Source organism: Biomphalaria glabrata, chromosome 15 (assembly GCF_947242115.1).
Source record: "Biomphalaria glabrata chromosome 15, xgBioGlab47.1, whole genome shotgun sequence".
Classification (NCBI taxonomy): domain Eukaryota; kingdom Metazoa; phylum Mollusca; class Gastropoda; family Planorbidae; genus Biomphalaria; species Biomphalaria glabrata.
The window spans coordinates 31,629,374-31,647,115 of record NC_074725.1 but is presented as its reverse complement, the minus strand read 5'-3'; the positions used below and the strand labels follow the sequence as shown (position 1 = coordinate 31,647,115).

At 38.1% G+C, this 17,742-nt stretch overlaps 3 protein-coding genes and 1 pseudogene across 5 annotated transcripts in view; 2 read left to right on the top strand and 2 right to left on the bottom strand.

Moving 5' to 3' along the window:
• Positions 1 to 17,742, bottom strand: part of LOC106070989 (uncharacterized) — a 143,770-nt gene that overhangs the window by 39,320 nt on the left and 86,708 nt on the right. The window lies entirely within an intron of this gene.
• LOC106078299 (uncharacterized) lies at positions 1,424 to 5,655 on the bottom strand. Its single transcript, XM_056012800.1, has 2 exons — positions 5,498 to 5,655; positions 1,424 to 2,568 (listed from the first exon to the last, which is right to left on the bottom strand). The coding sequence occupies exon 2, from the start codon at positions 2,559 to 2,561 to the stop codon at positions 1,608 to 1,610; it is 954 nt and encodes a 317-aa protein (XP_055868775.1). The 5' UTR covers positions 2,562 to 2,568; positions 5,498 to 5,655; the 3' UTR covers positions 1,424 to 1,607.
• LOC129923068 (haloacid dehalogenase-like hydrolase domain-containing protein 2) lies at positions 8,639 to 10,020 on the top strand (annotated as a pseudogene).
• LOC106070992 (GTPase-activating protein skywalker-like) overlaps positions 16,524 to 17,742 on the top strand; it is a 29,864-nt gene continuing 28,645 nt past the window's right edge. For both annotated transcript variants that reach the window (XR_008775059.1, XM_056012799.1), the window contains exon 1: positions 16,524 to 16,731. The gene's annotated coding sequence lies outside the window, so the exon portion shown is untranslated. The remainder of the gene's footprint in view (positions 16,732 to 17,742) is intronic.

Here is a 17,742-nt window from a genome sequence, read left to right as displayed (position 1 = left end):
TTGGCCGCAGGGCTTTTACACCATCTGCCCTATAGGTTGCAAGGTCTAAAAGAAAACTAATGGTTTGTTCTACTTCTCGTTCTAGCCAGCATTTTGCTGCTGAGCTGTCAGCTCTTTTGCAGACTGTGCCAAGGAAAAATAGTGTGCTGTTCTCTTAAGTTAGGGGCTCTCAACCTGTGGGTCGCGACCCCCTTGGGGGGTCGATTGACCAATTGCCAGGGGTCGCCTAAGACCATTGAAAATATGGATTGGTATTGTTTATTCTTCTATTGCCGTATGTGTGTGTGTGTGGGGGGGGGGGGGTCGCGACAGAGGGGGGGATTGTAAAAAGGGGTCTCCGAGCTTAAAAGGTTGAGAACCGCTGTCTTAAGTTGTTCTGCACTGCCGTACAGGGTGTTGATTATGTTGGGCTGTAGTGGTTGTAGGGTCTGCCTAAGTGAGATTTCATTTGCTATGGGTTATTACGTAATGGTGGGCGCGGTGTTTAGATAGTGGTTGGTGTCGTAGTATATTATGGTTTAGGGTTTTATGAATAACTTTTCAAATTAGACTCTTGTCCTGAGGCTTGAAACATATTGTATCTTCTGAGCCATCTGAGAGAACTAGCGTCCGACATTTTGATTTAAAACAACTTTACAAACAAACAAAAAATTAACAAATATTTAAAATGAAAACTTATATTAAGTGTAATTGTATTCATTAGTTTGGATCAGTCATGTCATTAAATTTGTAATAGATCTAGACCAACAATGATTAAATGTGTGCGATTAGAATTATTTTTACCAATTGTGTTGTTCAGCGCAATTTCATTCTTTAACTTTTTTTCAACGCGCTATGATCCTATCACTTGTCTGGACAATTTGGGAGAAAGAAAGGGGGTTAACTCTCATACCATCCGATTGTTGAGCGATACGACTATTCGTTGGCTTATAATGCACGGACGCTTGAAATTTAAGTTCTGCTGGATGGATTGGTGGGGGGGGGGGGATGATCCGATGTACCTTCTTGCAATGTGCTTTCAAAGATTCATGATGAATTGTCAAGTATGTAACACAGCACCGTGTTGGTCTAAAAGAATTATTTATTTTTTTTAAATTCTAAAGGCACAAACTCCTAATTCTTATCTAATTCTTATATGTTTTCAGCAATGTTATTTTTCAAACGCCATTTACAATTATAATAAATTTTGTGATTTTTTTATTTTTTTTTTTTTTTGTTGTAAAATATTTTTACATTTAGATCTTCTTAAATACGCAAATAGCTACTTCTGAGACTTTTTTTTATCACTGAAATATACCTGAATGAAATGCAATATTATACATGACTTTGGTATATATTTAAAAACTATTTTCTAAAATTATTGGTTAAACATTTTTCAAAACGAGATTTGACCAAAAGTTAAGAAATAAACAAACAAAAGATATGGTTTGATAACATTTATTAAAGCCACATATTCTCTCTCTCCTCTTCATTTGTCTCATGCAAAACAATACAGGTGTTGTCAATCCATCGTTTTATCTCATTGCTTCTGGTCCCTTCTGGGGCTTTGGCCACCAATTACTTTGGTCTTAAAACAAATTACAGTTTTGGGAGAGTCATTTTATCAGTTAATACAACAAGCCTCCGGCTCCAAGACCGGCTCCGGCTCCGAAGCCACCTCCGGCTCCATAGTTGCCTCCGGCTCCGAAACCGTTGGCGGATCCGAGGTAGCCGTTAGCTCCTAGATTAGATCCGTAAGCTCCGGCTCCGCCTCCGTAGCCTCCTCCTTGGTTGAAGCCTCCGAGGTCGGCGAAGCCACCGCCTCCGCTGGCGTATCCTCCAGTGGAGTGTCCAGATGAGCTGGAGGTGGTGCTCTTGCTGAACCCACTAGATCCTCCTCCTATTTTGCCGCCTCCGAAACCTTGAGCTCCTCCGAAACCATTGGCACCTCCGTAACCGCCTCCGTAACCGCCAGCGCCATAGTTTCCGGCTCCGAGTCCGTAACCTGCATTGAGGCCGTTGTATCCGCCAGCTCCGTAACCTCCTCCAAGGCCGTAACCACCTCCAACACCGTAACCAGCTCCAAGACCACCTCCTAGACCTAGACCACCTCCCAGACCTAGACCTCCTCCATATCCAAGACCGCCGCCGTATCCAAGTCCGCCGCCGTATCCTAGACCTCCTCCGAGACCTAGACCACCGCCGTATCCTAGACCTCCGCCGTATCCTAGACCACCGCCGTATCCTAGACCTCCTCCAACACCAAGACCACCTCCATATCCTAGACCACCACCGTATCCTAGACCACCGCCGTATCCTAGACCTCCTCCAACACCAAGACCACCTCCATATCCTAGACCACCACCGTATCCTAGTCCACCTCCGTATCCTAGACCACCTCCGTATCCGAGACCACCTCCGACGCCACCACCGTATCCCAGACCGCCACCGAGGCCGACACCGCCTCCAAGGCCATAACCGCCTCCAAGGCCGTAACCGCCTCCAAGACCTCCAAGGCCTCCATAGGTAGCAAAAGAGCTTGCTATGGTACAAGCAAGCAACAACACAATCTTGGAAGCCATTTTACGTCTGCAAAAGAGTTTTTTAAAAAAGTCTGCTCAGTAGTGAAACTATTTACGAGCTACAAAAATCATTTGCATGAATATTTCATAAGCATGAATAAGAAAAGATGTTACACCTACAATAAAAAAAAAAGGAAACTAATCATACTAGCAAGTATGTAATAATAATAATAATAATAATAATAATAATAATAATAATAATTATAATAATACGATTTTAATCGCTTTGATATACTGTTTATTGACCAAAAAAAAACGTATGCATGTATGTATGTATGTTTATATGTATGTAAGTATGTATGTAGGCCTATGCGTGTATGTATATGTGTGTATATATGTATGTATGTATGTATGCATATATAGGCCTATATATGTATGTATGTAAGCATATGCGTGTATGTGTGTGCATGTATGTATGTATGTATGTATGTATGAATGTATGTATGTACACAGTGCCTTGTTTGTTAACAGCGCTCTATAAATTAAATTATTATATATTATATATGTTTGTATGTATGTATGTATGTATGTATGTATGTATGTATGTATGTATGTATGTATGTATGTATGTATGTATTTACGTATGTATGTGTCTGTGCGTGTGTGTGCGTGAATAGTAAAAAGAGTTTGATATCACTGCGTTTTTGTTTTTTCTTTTGTGTTGTTTGTACAATTGTTGTTTTTTTTTCGTACAACGAATAGGGACAAACAGGTTGTCCATCATTCTATCATGGATAGAAATACTCAATACTTAGTAATACATGTTTAAAAAAAAAAAATATTTTTGAAAAGTCAGTCAGATCTATAGGGCAGATGATGTTAAGGTCATCTTTTAACGAGAGTGTCGTGTGGCCAGCACAACGACAAACCGCCTTTACTTTCCCCCAACTAATTGCAGGTACGCATTAAAAAAATCACAGAATTCGAACCCATGACTGGCCGGAACCCCCTCGGACCGGAACCCCTCGGTCCGGAACCCCTCGGACCGGAAGCTTAGCGCTTTTTCCGCACAAAGTGACTACGTTATACATTTCATTTTAATAACAATTATTAACTCTTTCTCTCCGTAATTATTTACCACATTCTGGCGGATTCAACGCTGTTATCGTCAGTTAGGGAGGTAAAGAGTTAAAAGATATTTTTTTAAATAAAAATTTGGATGCTTTAATTTTGTATATATTATCTGCATTTATAAGGCCTATACATAGATAGATTTTCATGAGTAAAATTGACTTTCACTTTAAATAAGTTACTGCAGATTTAAAAGGTCACGATAGTTACACATGAGAAATACAAAACTACTGCTGTTAGAATTTTGGTTTCGTAACTGTCCTAAGCCAACTTTTGCAGTTTAGCTTCTTGTGACCTAGGTAGGCCAGTGTTTCCCAGATTTTTTTTCCTTAACTCTTTCTCTCCTAAATGACGATACCAGCGTTGATTCCACCAGAATGTGGTAAATAATTACGGAGAGAAAGAGTTAACGGAGCGCTCGCATATTCGGAGAGTTTAGAGGGACACTTTTTTATTTTTAGATTCTTTTTTTTTTTTAAAGTTTGAACCATATTTTAAACTAAATTTTTTAAGTACAAAACCATAGACCTAGGTGTATTATACCCAACTGGAAAATAGAAAAACATTGTCATCCAAAAATGATCACATCACAGACCTATATATATACAGAGAGAGAGAGAGAGAGATTGCTCTGTGTGTAGCCCTTTTTCAAACTGTAAGGGAAGTCACCCGAATCTAGGAAAATTTCCTGTCTTAGAAAAGTAATGATCTTTAGTTTTCAAAGTTTAGAAATAATGTGATACCATTTTGCAGATTTTAAATAGAATATGCTATTAATCACATAACTCTTATAGTCACGCGAATTTATGAAATAAAGCCATTTCCTGTTAGTTTCCATTGAGATAACATCTCGAAAATCCTAGATCTAATCCCTAGTGCTATTAGAGCATGGAATGGGTTGCCTGAGCTAGCCAGGAAAACCAGTGACTTGGCAGAATTTAAGTCATTGGTTAATATGCATGACGCGTAGGACGTAATCATCTTCTTTTTTGAAGTAACGTCTGTATTATATAAGATAAGATAAGATCGAAATAATTAAAGTCTGTTGATTTTTATAACCTTACGTACATTTATATATATTGATTACTTGAGTCTTTCTAAAAATTGCAAGATTATAATTATGAGGCGAGAGTGCTCTTATTTTCGATGCTCAATTACTAAGTCTAGATTTAAACGTTAAATTATTTGTCACATAGGTTAGGGTTGAAAAAAACAACAACTTTACCAATTATAACTACTTTACAAAACAACGCTTTGTTTCAACTTTTTGAAAATTTTCATGACATTTTAATTGTTCAAAAATCTTCATTTCGAGTCTATGTATAATATATATATATATATATATATATATATATATATATATATATATATATATATATATAGGTCCGTGATTTTAACTTAATAAGGTTCCTGACTTTGATGGCTTTGTATTGTGTTTTTTTTTTTGCACCACGGGAACGCTTTAAAGGGCAGCTTAGGCGCCACTGTTCTTACTGACGTGCATTTTTTTTTTAATAGAATAAGCCTTACAAATGTGAATACATTAATGCCGTGTTCCATTAGCGTGTGTTATATCTCTGCAATGGACAGTACTACACATATGTGCATATATATATATATATATATATATATATATATATATATATATATATATATATATATATATATGTGCATACGTGTGCGTTACTTAGCGTTTGGTATCAGGTGTTTGCTTTTTTGCATATATTTATTTATTTTACAATTTAATATTTATTTATATCGTAAAAAATATATATTTTCTTTTCGATCAATAAAAGGGACAAACGGGTTAATTTTCCTACTATATGGGATAAAGAGACTATCTATTGGATGAAACATGTACTCACGGAAAGGTCTTCTGGTCTTCTCGGGATAGCTGGTGATCGGACCTTTCCGAAACCTCAGCGTTATATACACTTTTGTGTTCCAATGTCAGGCTAATGACTTTCCGCAGCGAGCGGCTGTCATTACACCGCGAACCTATCAACGATCAGTATTGTTATTAATTACAGACTTAAAACAGAAGCTTCAAGCTAAAGAATTATCGGAAGGCTGTGGATTATGTCCCTTTGGGGCCTGGGGGGTCAAACCTGTACGTTGTAGACTTACAGATGCAGTCACAAATTACCGGGTCATTAAAGTGACTTCCGTACTGGCTTTATTTCAGTGCTAAGTTGGGGGGGTGGGGGGGGGGAGTCGTCCCCATCAATCGGTGTAGCCTAAGGGGCCAAACTCTATTTTTTGTTTTATTAATCAATTCACTTCACTAAGATCCCTAAAAAAAATTAAGTTGGGAGTTATTTGTAAACATATTTAATGAATTAATTATTTTATGCAAAGAATTATAACTTTATTAAAGATTGTTAAAAAGGGTTGACAGAAATTAGAGTCATTTAACCTCATAATGTCATAGTACATTATGACAACAGCCCAAAAGTCCAAGATGATAATAGTTCACAAGTCTAAGATGACGATATTGCAAAAGTCCAAGATGACAATAGTGCACCAATCTAAGATGATCATAGTGCACAAGTCTTTGATGACAATAGTGCACCTGTCTAAGATGACAACAGTACACCAGTCTAAGATGACAACAGTACAGCAGTCTAAGATGACAACAGTAGACTAGCCTAAGATAACAACAGTACACCAGCCTAAGATGACAACAGTACACCAGCCCAAGATGACAACAGTGCATCAGTCTAAGATGACAACAGTGCACCAGACTAAGATGACAACAGTACACCAGCCTAAGATGACAATAGTACACGAGCCTACGATGACAACAGTACACCAGCCTAAGATGACAACAGTACGCCAGCCTAAGATGACAACAGTACACCAGCCTAAGATGACAACAGTACACCAGCCTAAGATGACAACAGTACACCAGCCTAAGATGACAACAGTGCACCAGCCTATGATGATAACAGTACACCAGCCCAAAATGACAACAGTACACCAGCCCAAGATGACAACAGTGCACCAGCTCAAGATGACAACAGTACACTAGCCTAAGATGACAACAGTACACCAGCCTAAGATGACAACAGTACACCAGCCCAAGATGACAACAGTGCACCAGCCTAAGATGACAACAGTGCACCAGCCTAAGATGACAACAGTACACCAGCCTAAGATGACAATAGTACACGAGCCTACGATGACAACAGTACACCAGCCTAAGATGACAACAGTACACCAGCCTAAGATGACAACAGTACACCAGCCTAAGATGACAATAGTACACCAGTCTAAAATGACAACAGTACACCAGCCTAAGATGACAACAGTGCACCAGCCTAAGATGACAACAGTGCACCAGCCTTACATAAATGTACGTTATCCCCAGATGAAATCAGTAAATCCTCAGCATTAAGTGACATGGTACTTTTTTTAGCTCAATTGTATCCAGTAACCTCACTTCGGCTTACCGTGAGCGTTAATCCAACGAGCGTCCAATCTGTGACAGTTGGCAGTTTCGTGTTTACAAATAATAGCTTTTAATGATAGTTGAAGTAAAAAGTTTTGTCACGAGAGTCGAGACAGATGTCAAGAAACAAATGTCATAAAACATGCCATAGTGTAGATGTCACCAAATTCACTGCCCCACACACTGGCGTAGCTAGCAATGTGAGGGTGGTAGACCAACTCCAAGTCTTTCAAGTCATTTCTAGCTAGCTCACTACCTAAAATAGGTCAAGAATTATTTTTTTTTTCGTGTTGCCAATTTATCTAATTTTGTAAGAAGAATAAATCTTTTTTTTTTGTTTCTCTTTATTACATGTAACATGTTATTAATTTAGAATGTATGGATAAGGTTAATAATTATTATTTAAAAAAAAATAAGTGTACGCTAAATGAATATGTGGAGATGCTGTGGCTGAGTGATAAAGCACTTGGAACCAGAAAACCCGTGTTCGAATCCTAGTGAAGACTCTATGTAGACCACTTCGGGGGCCTAATTTGAGTTTGTGTTTTCACACAAACTGTCTTTGTAACCCTGTTATTTTGATTATGCTGATACTGTTGGTTTATTCAGATTATACTTTCACTTACAATAACACACAAGACAAACGGGTTAAGGCAACCACGTTGAGCAGTCAAGGTTATTGAGAAGTTGTATATAGTTCCTGATCACTTGCATTGCTCAATATACCCGCTGCAGCTCATCAATTATATATTCTTACTTGCAAATATTTGAGCATATACTACTGTTATGTGCTCACGATTTATCGATAGAAATTTATTACAGCTAGTCATTAATTAAAAGTTAAATTTAGAATCTATACTTGTTATTAATTCATGTAATTAAACGAGTAAACATATGCAGGAATATTAAGGGAGGAAATTAAAGGAAATTATAGTACACTCTTCACGTTGTTTACACAAACAACATTTTTAGCGGCCCCCGAAAGTGGAAAAGACGCTATTAGTTTTGTGTGAAATGTCTGTCCGTCTGTCCGTTTGTCCGTCCGTCCGTCCCGTTTAGATCTCGTAAACTAGAAAATCCGACATCATAATAGTCCATTCAAAATTCTGATGCAACGGCTACTTTTTTCTTTCCTAAAAGCGAAAAATCTAATTTTTAAAATCACTTATACAAGCAGTTTTTTTTCATAAAAATACACCACTTTTACAACTATTCACTATTAATAGTAACAAACACTAGAAGTGCTTTAGTAGGGGAGGTAACTATTTGCCCAATTTTTAACATATTTATGCAAATGGTTTTAGTTTTATTTTTCAAAATTTACATTTGTAAGTTCTGTTCTAATAACTATTACATTTACCCAAAAATAATGTTTACTTTTTTTTTAAAGAAAAATCTATTTAGTATGCATATAAGTTGGACATAATTTAAAACAACAATTAATAAGTAGTTTTTCATATTATTGCGTGAACTGTAAAGCTACACACAATACATAATACACTCAACTAAAGGAATAAGTTTATTTCTGTTCATGAAAGTATTACTCTCTGTCAGCATGACAAATCCGATTACAGCCATTTTAAATGATCTAAGTGGAACCCTCCATATAGAAGATGACCCAACACCTACTGCTCTAGAAGCCTTAGCTAGGTTGCAAGCTAGAAGTGAAATTCAAATACAATTTTTTTTACAAACACAACAAAAGAAATTAAAGGCTTCCTTTTGAATAGACTGACACAGATTGGTTTTAAAGTTTAAGAATCTGAAATTTATTCATCATTATCTGCAGCTAGAAAAGTTATTGAAAAACAACTGAGACCATTTATCTTAGTTGACAAAAGTGCACTAAGTGACCTTTAAGGTGTTCCAACCCATGATCCTAATGCTGTACTGGTTGGTCGAGCTCCAGAAGAATTTCATCCATTGGCCTCCTTCAGTCGTAGAACGACTATGATTCATCTCAGAGCACACTTCCTCGTGTGGCTGTGGAGCCCTATTTTGGAGAGACACTACCGTCCACAGATAGCACAGGTTAAGGTGGCTTTTGCTTCGGTGGTAGAGGAGCTGGCCGTTTTTCGGATTGTGCGTTTTTCTTCCTGGGCTGAGACCCATGTACTTTCACTGTCCATAGCTTTCTTGGTCACTGTCTCTCTCTACCTGTTGCGGTCTAGAGCTATGTCTTCCCAATTGTCAGTATTGATGTTCACTGATTTGAGGTCACGTTTTATTACATCTATGTAACGGAGGTGGGGGCGACCAGTTTTTCTTGTGCCAGTCGCGAGTTGACCATAGAGGATGACTTTCGGGATGCGCTTGTCCTCCATCCGGCGAACATGTCCAAGCCAGCGCAAGCGGCGTTGTCTGAAGGTTGTAAAGATGCTGGGAATACCTAATACCTGATCGCGCAAGAATCTCAGTATTACACACTTTTTCTTTCCATGTGACATTCAAGATCCTACGGAGACATCTCAGATGGAATGAGTTCAGTTTTCTCTCGTGCTTTGCATAGGTGGCCCAGAAGAATTTCATTATGAGAACATGAACAAGGTCATGAGGTTGCTACATAATGGAGCTCAACTAATAGCTATACATAAGGCCAGGTATTACAAGAGAAGTGATGGCTTAGCACTGGGACCAGGGCCATTTGTTACAGACTTGGAGTATGCTTCTGATTTAAAGGCTGAGATTATAGGCAAACCTTCTGCAGAATTTTTTTTATCTTCTATAGCTGAAAGCAGCTGTCAACCTTCACAATGTATCATGATTTAAGATTATGCTAATGATGACAATGAAGGGGCTCAATCTGTAGGAATGAAAGGTATTTTGGTTCAGATAGGTAAATACAGAGAAAATGATAAGAGAATTATTCCACAACCTTTCAAAGTTGTCCAGAATTTCTCTCAAGCTGTTGATGTCATTTTAGAAATGTTACATTGATGAAAAAAAAATTACTAATAGGCAATTGGTAATTCGTTTTGTACATGTAAGAACTTACTATTCCTGTGTAATTTATAATGTAAAATTAAAAAATAAGGAATTTTTTTTTTTTATGGAAAATGTTTTTTTTTTTTTTTTTTTTAGGATTTGAATAAGAGATTGACCATTTACAAAACAATTAAATCAATTAGATATTCATTATAAGACATCAGTTAGGCCAGGTTCACATTTAACTTCACATTCACTTTCACCTACCCTTTGGTTTGTTGGACCGCTGGGGCACCACACAATATCTGTCAACCTTCTTTCTCCATTCTTCTCTGTCATTTGTCTCTGATCGAATTTAACTCTGATGTTCTCTCTGAAAATATTGATACCTATCTTCTTACCTGCCGGGGGCCGATTTTGAGTTTGTGTTTCCACACAAACTGTCTTTGTAACCTTGTTATTATGATGTTAAAAAAGAAAGAGTATTCACTCTCTGGCACTGACAGGGTCGAGTTTCGTTAAAGAGAAGTAAAATTCATTGTAGCCTAGTCCCTTTATCAATTTCCACTGAGAAATTTTCTGGTGATGTGGCACCAGAGGAATTCCACCTACCCGTCGCCTCAGCGTGGCCATCCGGTGGAAACGTCCAGGGGTGGACCTAGATAGGCTAAGTACGAGTAGCGAATCACGCCCTTGCGGGACCCCCTGGGTGAGCTTTTTTTTTTTTTTTTTATCTCACTCGGGGTAGGGATGGAACAAGTAGCCCGCACACCAGTCCAAAAAGTCCGCCACGCCGTTCCACAAGGGGGCCGTCATCAGTGACCCTTAGCTGGAGTGGCGGTCCTTGCACGGAACAGTGGCGGCAACAGTATAGTAATATGAGACAAGCTCCCCGCAGTCAGCACTGTTCTCGGCCACTTGTAGCGAGTGGGGTCCAAGAACGGGGACGGTGCGCTGTGTACACGTCACGGTCCGGTCTGGCCCAGTCAACCGATATGACCGTCTACCGTTAAGAGCCCTCAGACAGGACAGGGGTGAAGAGCCCCATGACCAGGCCTGTTGGTTAGATAAAAGCCTTTCTAACCACCAAAGGGGATAATGGCACCTACGGCGCCGACGCCCTACTGGACTTCACTGAAGGTGATGTGGCAGGTCTGCAGTATTATCCCCCTTTGATAGGCAACGAAGGTATCTGTGTACGTGGTAGGGCCCCTCAGGCCCAGTCATTATGGCCGTCATGAGTGTTGCCAAAGGGGGTTTTGAGTTTAAACCCCTTTCAGTGGGGTTTGATGCTATAAATACTTCTTCAATATAAAAAAAAAAGTAAATTACTCACTCAAAATTCTTTGAGCGTAGCCAAGTCAAAGGGGTTTTGAGTTTAAACCCCCCTCCCCCAGAAGGCTTTTTTTTTTTAAGTTTAAAACCCATCCAGATGGTTTTCAGTTTAAAATTCCCCTATAGAGAGTTTTGGGGTTTAAAACCTCTCTCTTTAATATTATTCTAAAGCAAACTACAGTCACCAAATTCTATGAGCGTAGCTAAGGGAGTTTTGAATTTGTTAAAAAAAAAACTCCATAGATTTTTAAGTTAAACCCCCCCCCCCCTACTCCCAACAAATGATTTTGAAGAATGAATTCCACCAAATTGTGTTTCAAAGCCAAGTGTTTGTGTATTACCTTTGTAACTTGGTTATGGCGACCTAGGTAGGCTGATTCTGATATGGCTGCAAATCCTGCCATAATGTGTTCAATCGACTCAACCACATTTCCACATTTTCGACATTTGTCGACAACATATGAGTATTAGTATCCGCTGGCTTAACATGAGATGAAAATGTGATCTAAAGGAAGAAATCACTTCATTCCTTAACCCTTTCTCTCCGTAATTATTATCCTGGTTTCTATAGTATTATTCGTTGTGCTCGTTTGTATTTCACAATCCTGATATGATTAAACTTCAATAGCTTTTTTGTTTGTTATCAGAAAATGGGCGTGTCCTGTGCGCATTTATGACGATTGGTCCTGAATGAATCCCTTCGCATTATGGTTGCTACAACGCTGCATTGAAAGTTATGCGTCATTTGACACTATGCTTCCTAGAAAGGTGGAGTGGTCTACCACAATTAAGGGGATGTCCTTTTACTGTGATTTTTGGCGCTAGGTTATTTTGTGGACTTCTGGAACATGACCAGGGGCGGACTGGCTATATTAGCATTCGGGCAAATGCCCGGTGGGCCTGTACCCAAATGGGCCGATAGGACCATAGTAATAATCTTTTTTGGAATCACGTCTGTATTTTATAAGATAAGGGAGGCATGGATGTCAGTAAGACGCGTATTAAACTGTTAAATCTTTTATTATAGGCCTAGTATTCTATTACAAAAGGGTCCCTCTGAGCGACGTATTTAGGGCCTATATTCACTGTATCACAGCTATCGATACATTATCAAATTTAACATAATGATTTTGAGGACAGGTAGACCTAGAATTGGATGTCTATCATATAATATACAATTTATGGGCCGGATGAAATAGAAATGCCCTGGCCGATTATGACACCCAGTCCGCCCCTGAACATGACTTCAGTTTTCCCTAGGTTTATAGATAGACCAAAAGAGGCGGCAGCGCATGCGCATTAGTTGATCGCGAACATGTTACTTGCGAGCTAGTTGGTCACAAATATCCCGGTTACGCTGTTCTGCCTCAACGTGGCACTCGGGTGGAAACGACCATTAGAGGAAGTGATTAGGCTAAATGAACAGCAAAACAAAACTCCTGTGGGAGTGTCCAAGTGAACGCAAGAGTGGTCCCATTGCACGGAGCGGAGTTGAATGAGAGCTCCCACGTCCCTGTCGATAATCCATGCGCCGTTCCTCAAGGGACCGTTACACTAATGGCGAGTCCTGCATGGCTAGTTTGGTACAACATAGGAAAATTGCGGAGGTTCCCGGTGTACTCGGCCTTCGGCCATGCATTCTAGCCCATGCGCCCGGAGTGTCAGATATATCGGAAATAGCAATGCTTTACATAGGCATTGACTTGGATCTCTTCCAGACAGAAACGTCGGTTGTTCAATCGGGTTTTAAAAATATTTTTTTTATCTTATCTTATCTTATATAATACAGACGTTACTTCAAAAAAGAAGATGATTACGTCCTACGCGTCATGCATTTAGTCATGCATATTAACCAACGACTTAAATTCTGCCAAGTCACTGGTTTTCCTGACTAGCTCAGGCAACCCATTCCATGCTCTAATAGCACTAGGGAAGAAGGAGTATTTGTACAAATTTGTCCTAGCATATGGGACGAGGAATGTGCCTTTATCTTTGTGTCTTTCAGAGTATTTTATTAAATTTTGTTTTTGTATTTGAAGATTATGGTTCAGTGTTAAATGTGAATATTCGTTTGTTATGAATCTGACTGCTCTATTTTGTGTCTGTTCCAGTTTCTTAATGTTTTCTTGAGTTGAGGGGTCCCAAACGGAGGATGCATATTCTATTATTGGCTTAACCAAGATTAAATAACATTTTAGTTTCATGTTCTTATTTGATTTATAGAAATTTCTTTTAATAAATCCTAATGCTTTGTTTGATTGTTTTGTAGTTTCATCAATATGTAGATTCCATGACAGTTTTTCATTTATTATAACACCTCGAACATGTTTTTATTTGTTTCAAACCTAGAGCTCGAAGAGCATTCGGCTCAGCTCTTTAACAATCAAACGGTCACAATTATGTTGAATAGATAGAATTGTAAAATACAATCACTGACCTATACAAACTTTTGGTTTGTTCCCCTAATGTTCTCCGTTACTTCTTTTAATTTAACAAAACAAGGCACATGATGTTTATTTATTGCCAGTTGGTTGCTTTATTATTAAATAAAAAGTTTGTCTTTCATTTTAATAATATACACAAATTCAACACTAACACATTTTTAAAAACAAATATTTTAATATAATAATAGTTGTATATATTTTTTACATTTTTATTTATTAAACGTAACCAAAATTATATTTTATTAAATTTTTAATAAAAAGACAATTTAGTTATTTAACTGGCATCGATATGATCTGTTTTATACTGTTTCAACTGTCAATAAACAATTTATAAGTGAGAAAAAAAAAAGTGTAAAGACTACTAAACTAGATCTATAGATTATAGATCTAGTAATAGACTATAGCGTATAGAATAATAGATCTAGCAATAAATAATCGAACTTATTTGAGTTGTTTTTAATTGTATTATTAGCATAATAATGATTATTTTTCTGATGCAATTAAAAGTTCATTTTGTGCAGTCATAGAATATATAGATTCTAGACCTAGTCCAGATCTCTAGAATAGATTATCATCATACATAGTAGATAAGATTTAGATCAATTTCATCATGATCATGTCAATCTTGAATAATCTAATCTTGATTAAGACACAAATCTCTCTCAACTCTCTGTCTTACTAAGTTACTAGTCTGACACTAGTCACATTGTCTAGATCTATAGAGTAATAGTTATAGTCACTATTAATAAAATTACTATTATTATTAGAGTATACTATAGATTCTAGTGACATTGTAGTCTAGTAATAAATTCATATTTTTTATTAGGCTAGCTTCTTACTAATATTAAACTTATGATTATCTTATTATTTACTAAATTTAATTTACTTATTCATCCTAGTATTCTAGAGTCTAAGTCTAGATTTAACTAAAGTAGGTTTTTAAGTAACTAAAGTAGTCTAAACTACAGTTCTCAGTTGAGTTAGAGTCTAACTTAGACTCTAGAGACTAGTAGAGTAGAATCTACATTCTAAATGTACCCCCCTCCTTTCCTTGTGGGAATAATATAGTTTAGATCTAATATAAATTATAATAATAAAGTTAGAATTTAGATCTAGATTCTAGTGTAACTAGATCTAGTAATAGTTTGCAGACTCTTGAGTATCTTTCTAATTATTAATAATTTAATCTAACTAAAGCTGACATTTGCATATTTTATAATACTTTTTACTAGCTAGTCACTTATATAGTATGTATATGGCTCCTTCTATCTCGGAAGACAATGGATGCACCCAGATGAGTCACTGGCTTTGGTTACGTCTTGAGATGGGGCAGAATCTGGAGTTACTGATCAAACAAATTCTGGAGCGGCAGAGTTTGCCACAGTTCGTGCATGTACATGCATCTGTCCTAAGCCGCCTAGGGCTAGCTGAAAGGGCAGCTTTCTTTTTCTTTCTCTTGGCTGATGCAGCTTCATTTCTTTTGCACTCTGTGAAGTTCATACCAGCAGGTACAGTCTGTCTCCATGCTGTCCAGTCTTGGGCTTTCTCCTCCCACATACTTTGGTCAATGCCCGTGGCTCTCATTTCTCGCTTGCAGACATCTCTGTAGGTTAGCCTTGGGTAACGCATGGGTCTGACTCCCTCTGCAAGCTCAGCGTATAGGATGTCTTTAAGGGATTTTTCCATCTGGCATGCAAGTGACATGACCGAGCCAGCATAGTCTTCTCTGTTGAAGGAAAGCATAGATGCTATGCATATTGGCCCATTTCAAAACTTCCTGGTTGGTGACATGATCCCTCCAGGAGATGCACATTTTTTTTTATTCGCTCTTGATGAAGAATGGTCTGGAGGCGGAACTGTCAGACTGTACGGTGCCCTGCTTATTTTCATGAAAAGCTGACACTAGTTTCCCTAGCTTGTTTGGACAGCCTATTCTCTCTTATACAGCAATCAAGCCGGCTCTGCTGACAAGGTCAAACCCCTTGGTCAAGTAAATAAAAGCTATAAAAAGGAACTGCTTTTGTTCTCTGCTTTTCTCCTGTAGCTGATGCAGGTAGAAAATCATATCTGTTGTGTATCTGCTGGCCCTAAAGTCACACTGCGATTCTGGGTAAACTCATTCTGCCAGGATCTGCAGCCGCTTCAGTATTACTCTGGCATAAGCCTTCTATGCAGAACTTTACCAGTCTATTGAAAATGCCATCTCGACAACTGCTTTGTCTAACTTCCCACCACTTTCAGTTTTGAGCTAATTAGACCAAACACCCTGTGTAAAGGAACTGAGCACAGACATTGATATGCTAGCACACAGGAAAGCACCCGGAGGAGATGGTATTCCTACAGAAGCCATTGAGGCTGGAAAGCATGCCCTAATCAAGCCACTCTTGGAACTGCTAAGTTTGTGCTGAGAGGAAAGAAAAGTCCCCCAGGAATTGAAGGATGCCAACATAGTAACAATTTACAAAAATAATGGTGACTGCTCCGATTGTAACAGTTATAGAGGCATTTCACTTCTTAGCATAGTTGGGAAGGGTTATGCCAGCTAGTCACTAGGTCTATAATATAACATCATTTTAAGTCGTCTTAAGTGATTAAGTCTAGTGTAGCATATAATAGGGCCATAGGCTATATAGGGATTTATATCTAAATTTAGTAGATAAGAATACACCCTGACCCTAGATAGCTAGGCTTAATATATATATATATATATAAAATCAAATTTTATTTAATTTAGGTTGCTAAATCATAGATCTAGTAGACGACCTAGATTCTGCAGTAGACTCATCCTGTATTCTCTAGTGACTCTAGTTTTATATACATTTGGCTACCAAACTCATCAGCTGCAGAGAAAATGTCAACCTTACCTAAACCCCCATGATTGCTAGCTATTAATATGCTTCATTATATTTATATTGAGCACTGAAAAACTCTATTTGAGTTGATAGTGAGTAGATTTATTATTAATAATAATATTAACTAGATCTAGATAAGATTATAATTGAGTTAATGATTGCTTTGTTAATTTTTTTTTTGACTGACTCTTTTTGTCTTTAATATATATATATTCTATATATACATTTACTAGCATTACACATCTGCTGCGCCCATTGATTAGTTCTTAGGCTGTATATTGTTGTTTTTTTATTGGAATGTCCCCCCAACTTAATTCCTTTTTCTTTTAGCTTGATTTTGTTAATGCTTCCCTCCAACATACATTTAATCCCATGAATTCTAGTGTCTGTTATGTTGACTTAAAATGGCCTCTGAGCTCTCTTTCCTTCTCTGTCCACTCTCTATTTCCCCCCTCTTCTTCTCTCTCTCACCCACTTCTTTTGTTCCTCTCCCCCCCCCCCCTCTCTTTAGCCTTCTCTCTTTTTCCATCTCTCTCTCTCTTGAGCCTCCTCCCCTTTTTTCTTTTTGTGGACCCTTAGCATAGTAATGGGGGGGAGTGGGGCGGTGGCTGAGTGGTTAAGCACTCGGCTTCTGAACCTAAGGTCCTGTGTTCGAATCTCGGCGAAGGCTGGAATTTTGAATTTCTGGATTTTTAGGGCATCCCTGAGTCCACCCAACTCTAATGGGTACCTGACTTTAGTTGGGGAAAGTAAAGGCGGTTGGTCGTTGTTTTTTTTTTTTTTGCTGCCCACAATGGCACCCTGCTCGTTAACCGTTGGCCATAGAAACAGATGACCTTAACATCATCTGCCCCATAGATCGTTAGGTCTGAAAGGTAAACTTTACTTTACTTAGCATAGTAATGTTCTTCTCCATTTCTCCTCTTTCTTTCACTCTCTTCTCTCTCTCACTCTCTTCTTTTTCTATCTCTCTCTTTTTTTTCTTCTCGCTTTCTGGAACCTCCTCTCCCTTTTTTTTGTGCACCCTACTCATAGAAATGCTCTCCCAAAAGATATAAAACCCCAGCCCACTTGAACTGCAACAAGCTGTCTAATCAGACAAT

Coding starts and splice junctions, on each gene's coding strand:
- LOC106078299 (XM_056012800.1), bottom strand. CDS start 2,561: ATGGCTTCCAAGATTGTGTTGTTGCTTGCTTGTACCATAGCAAGCTCT.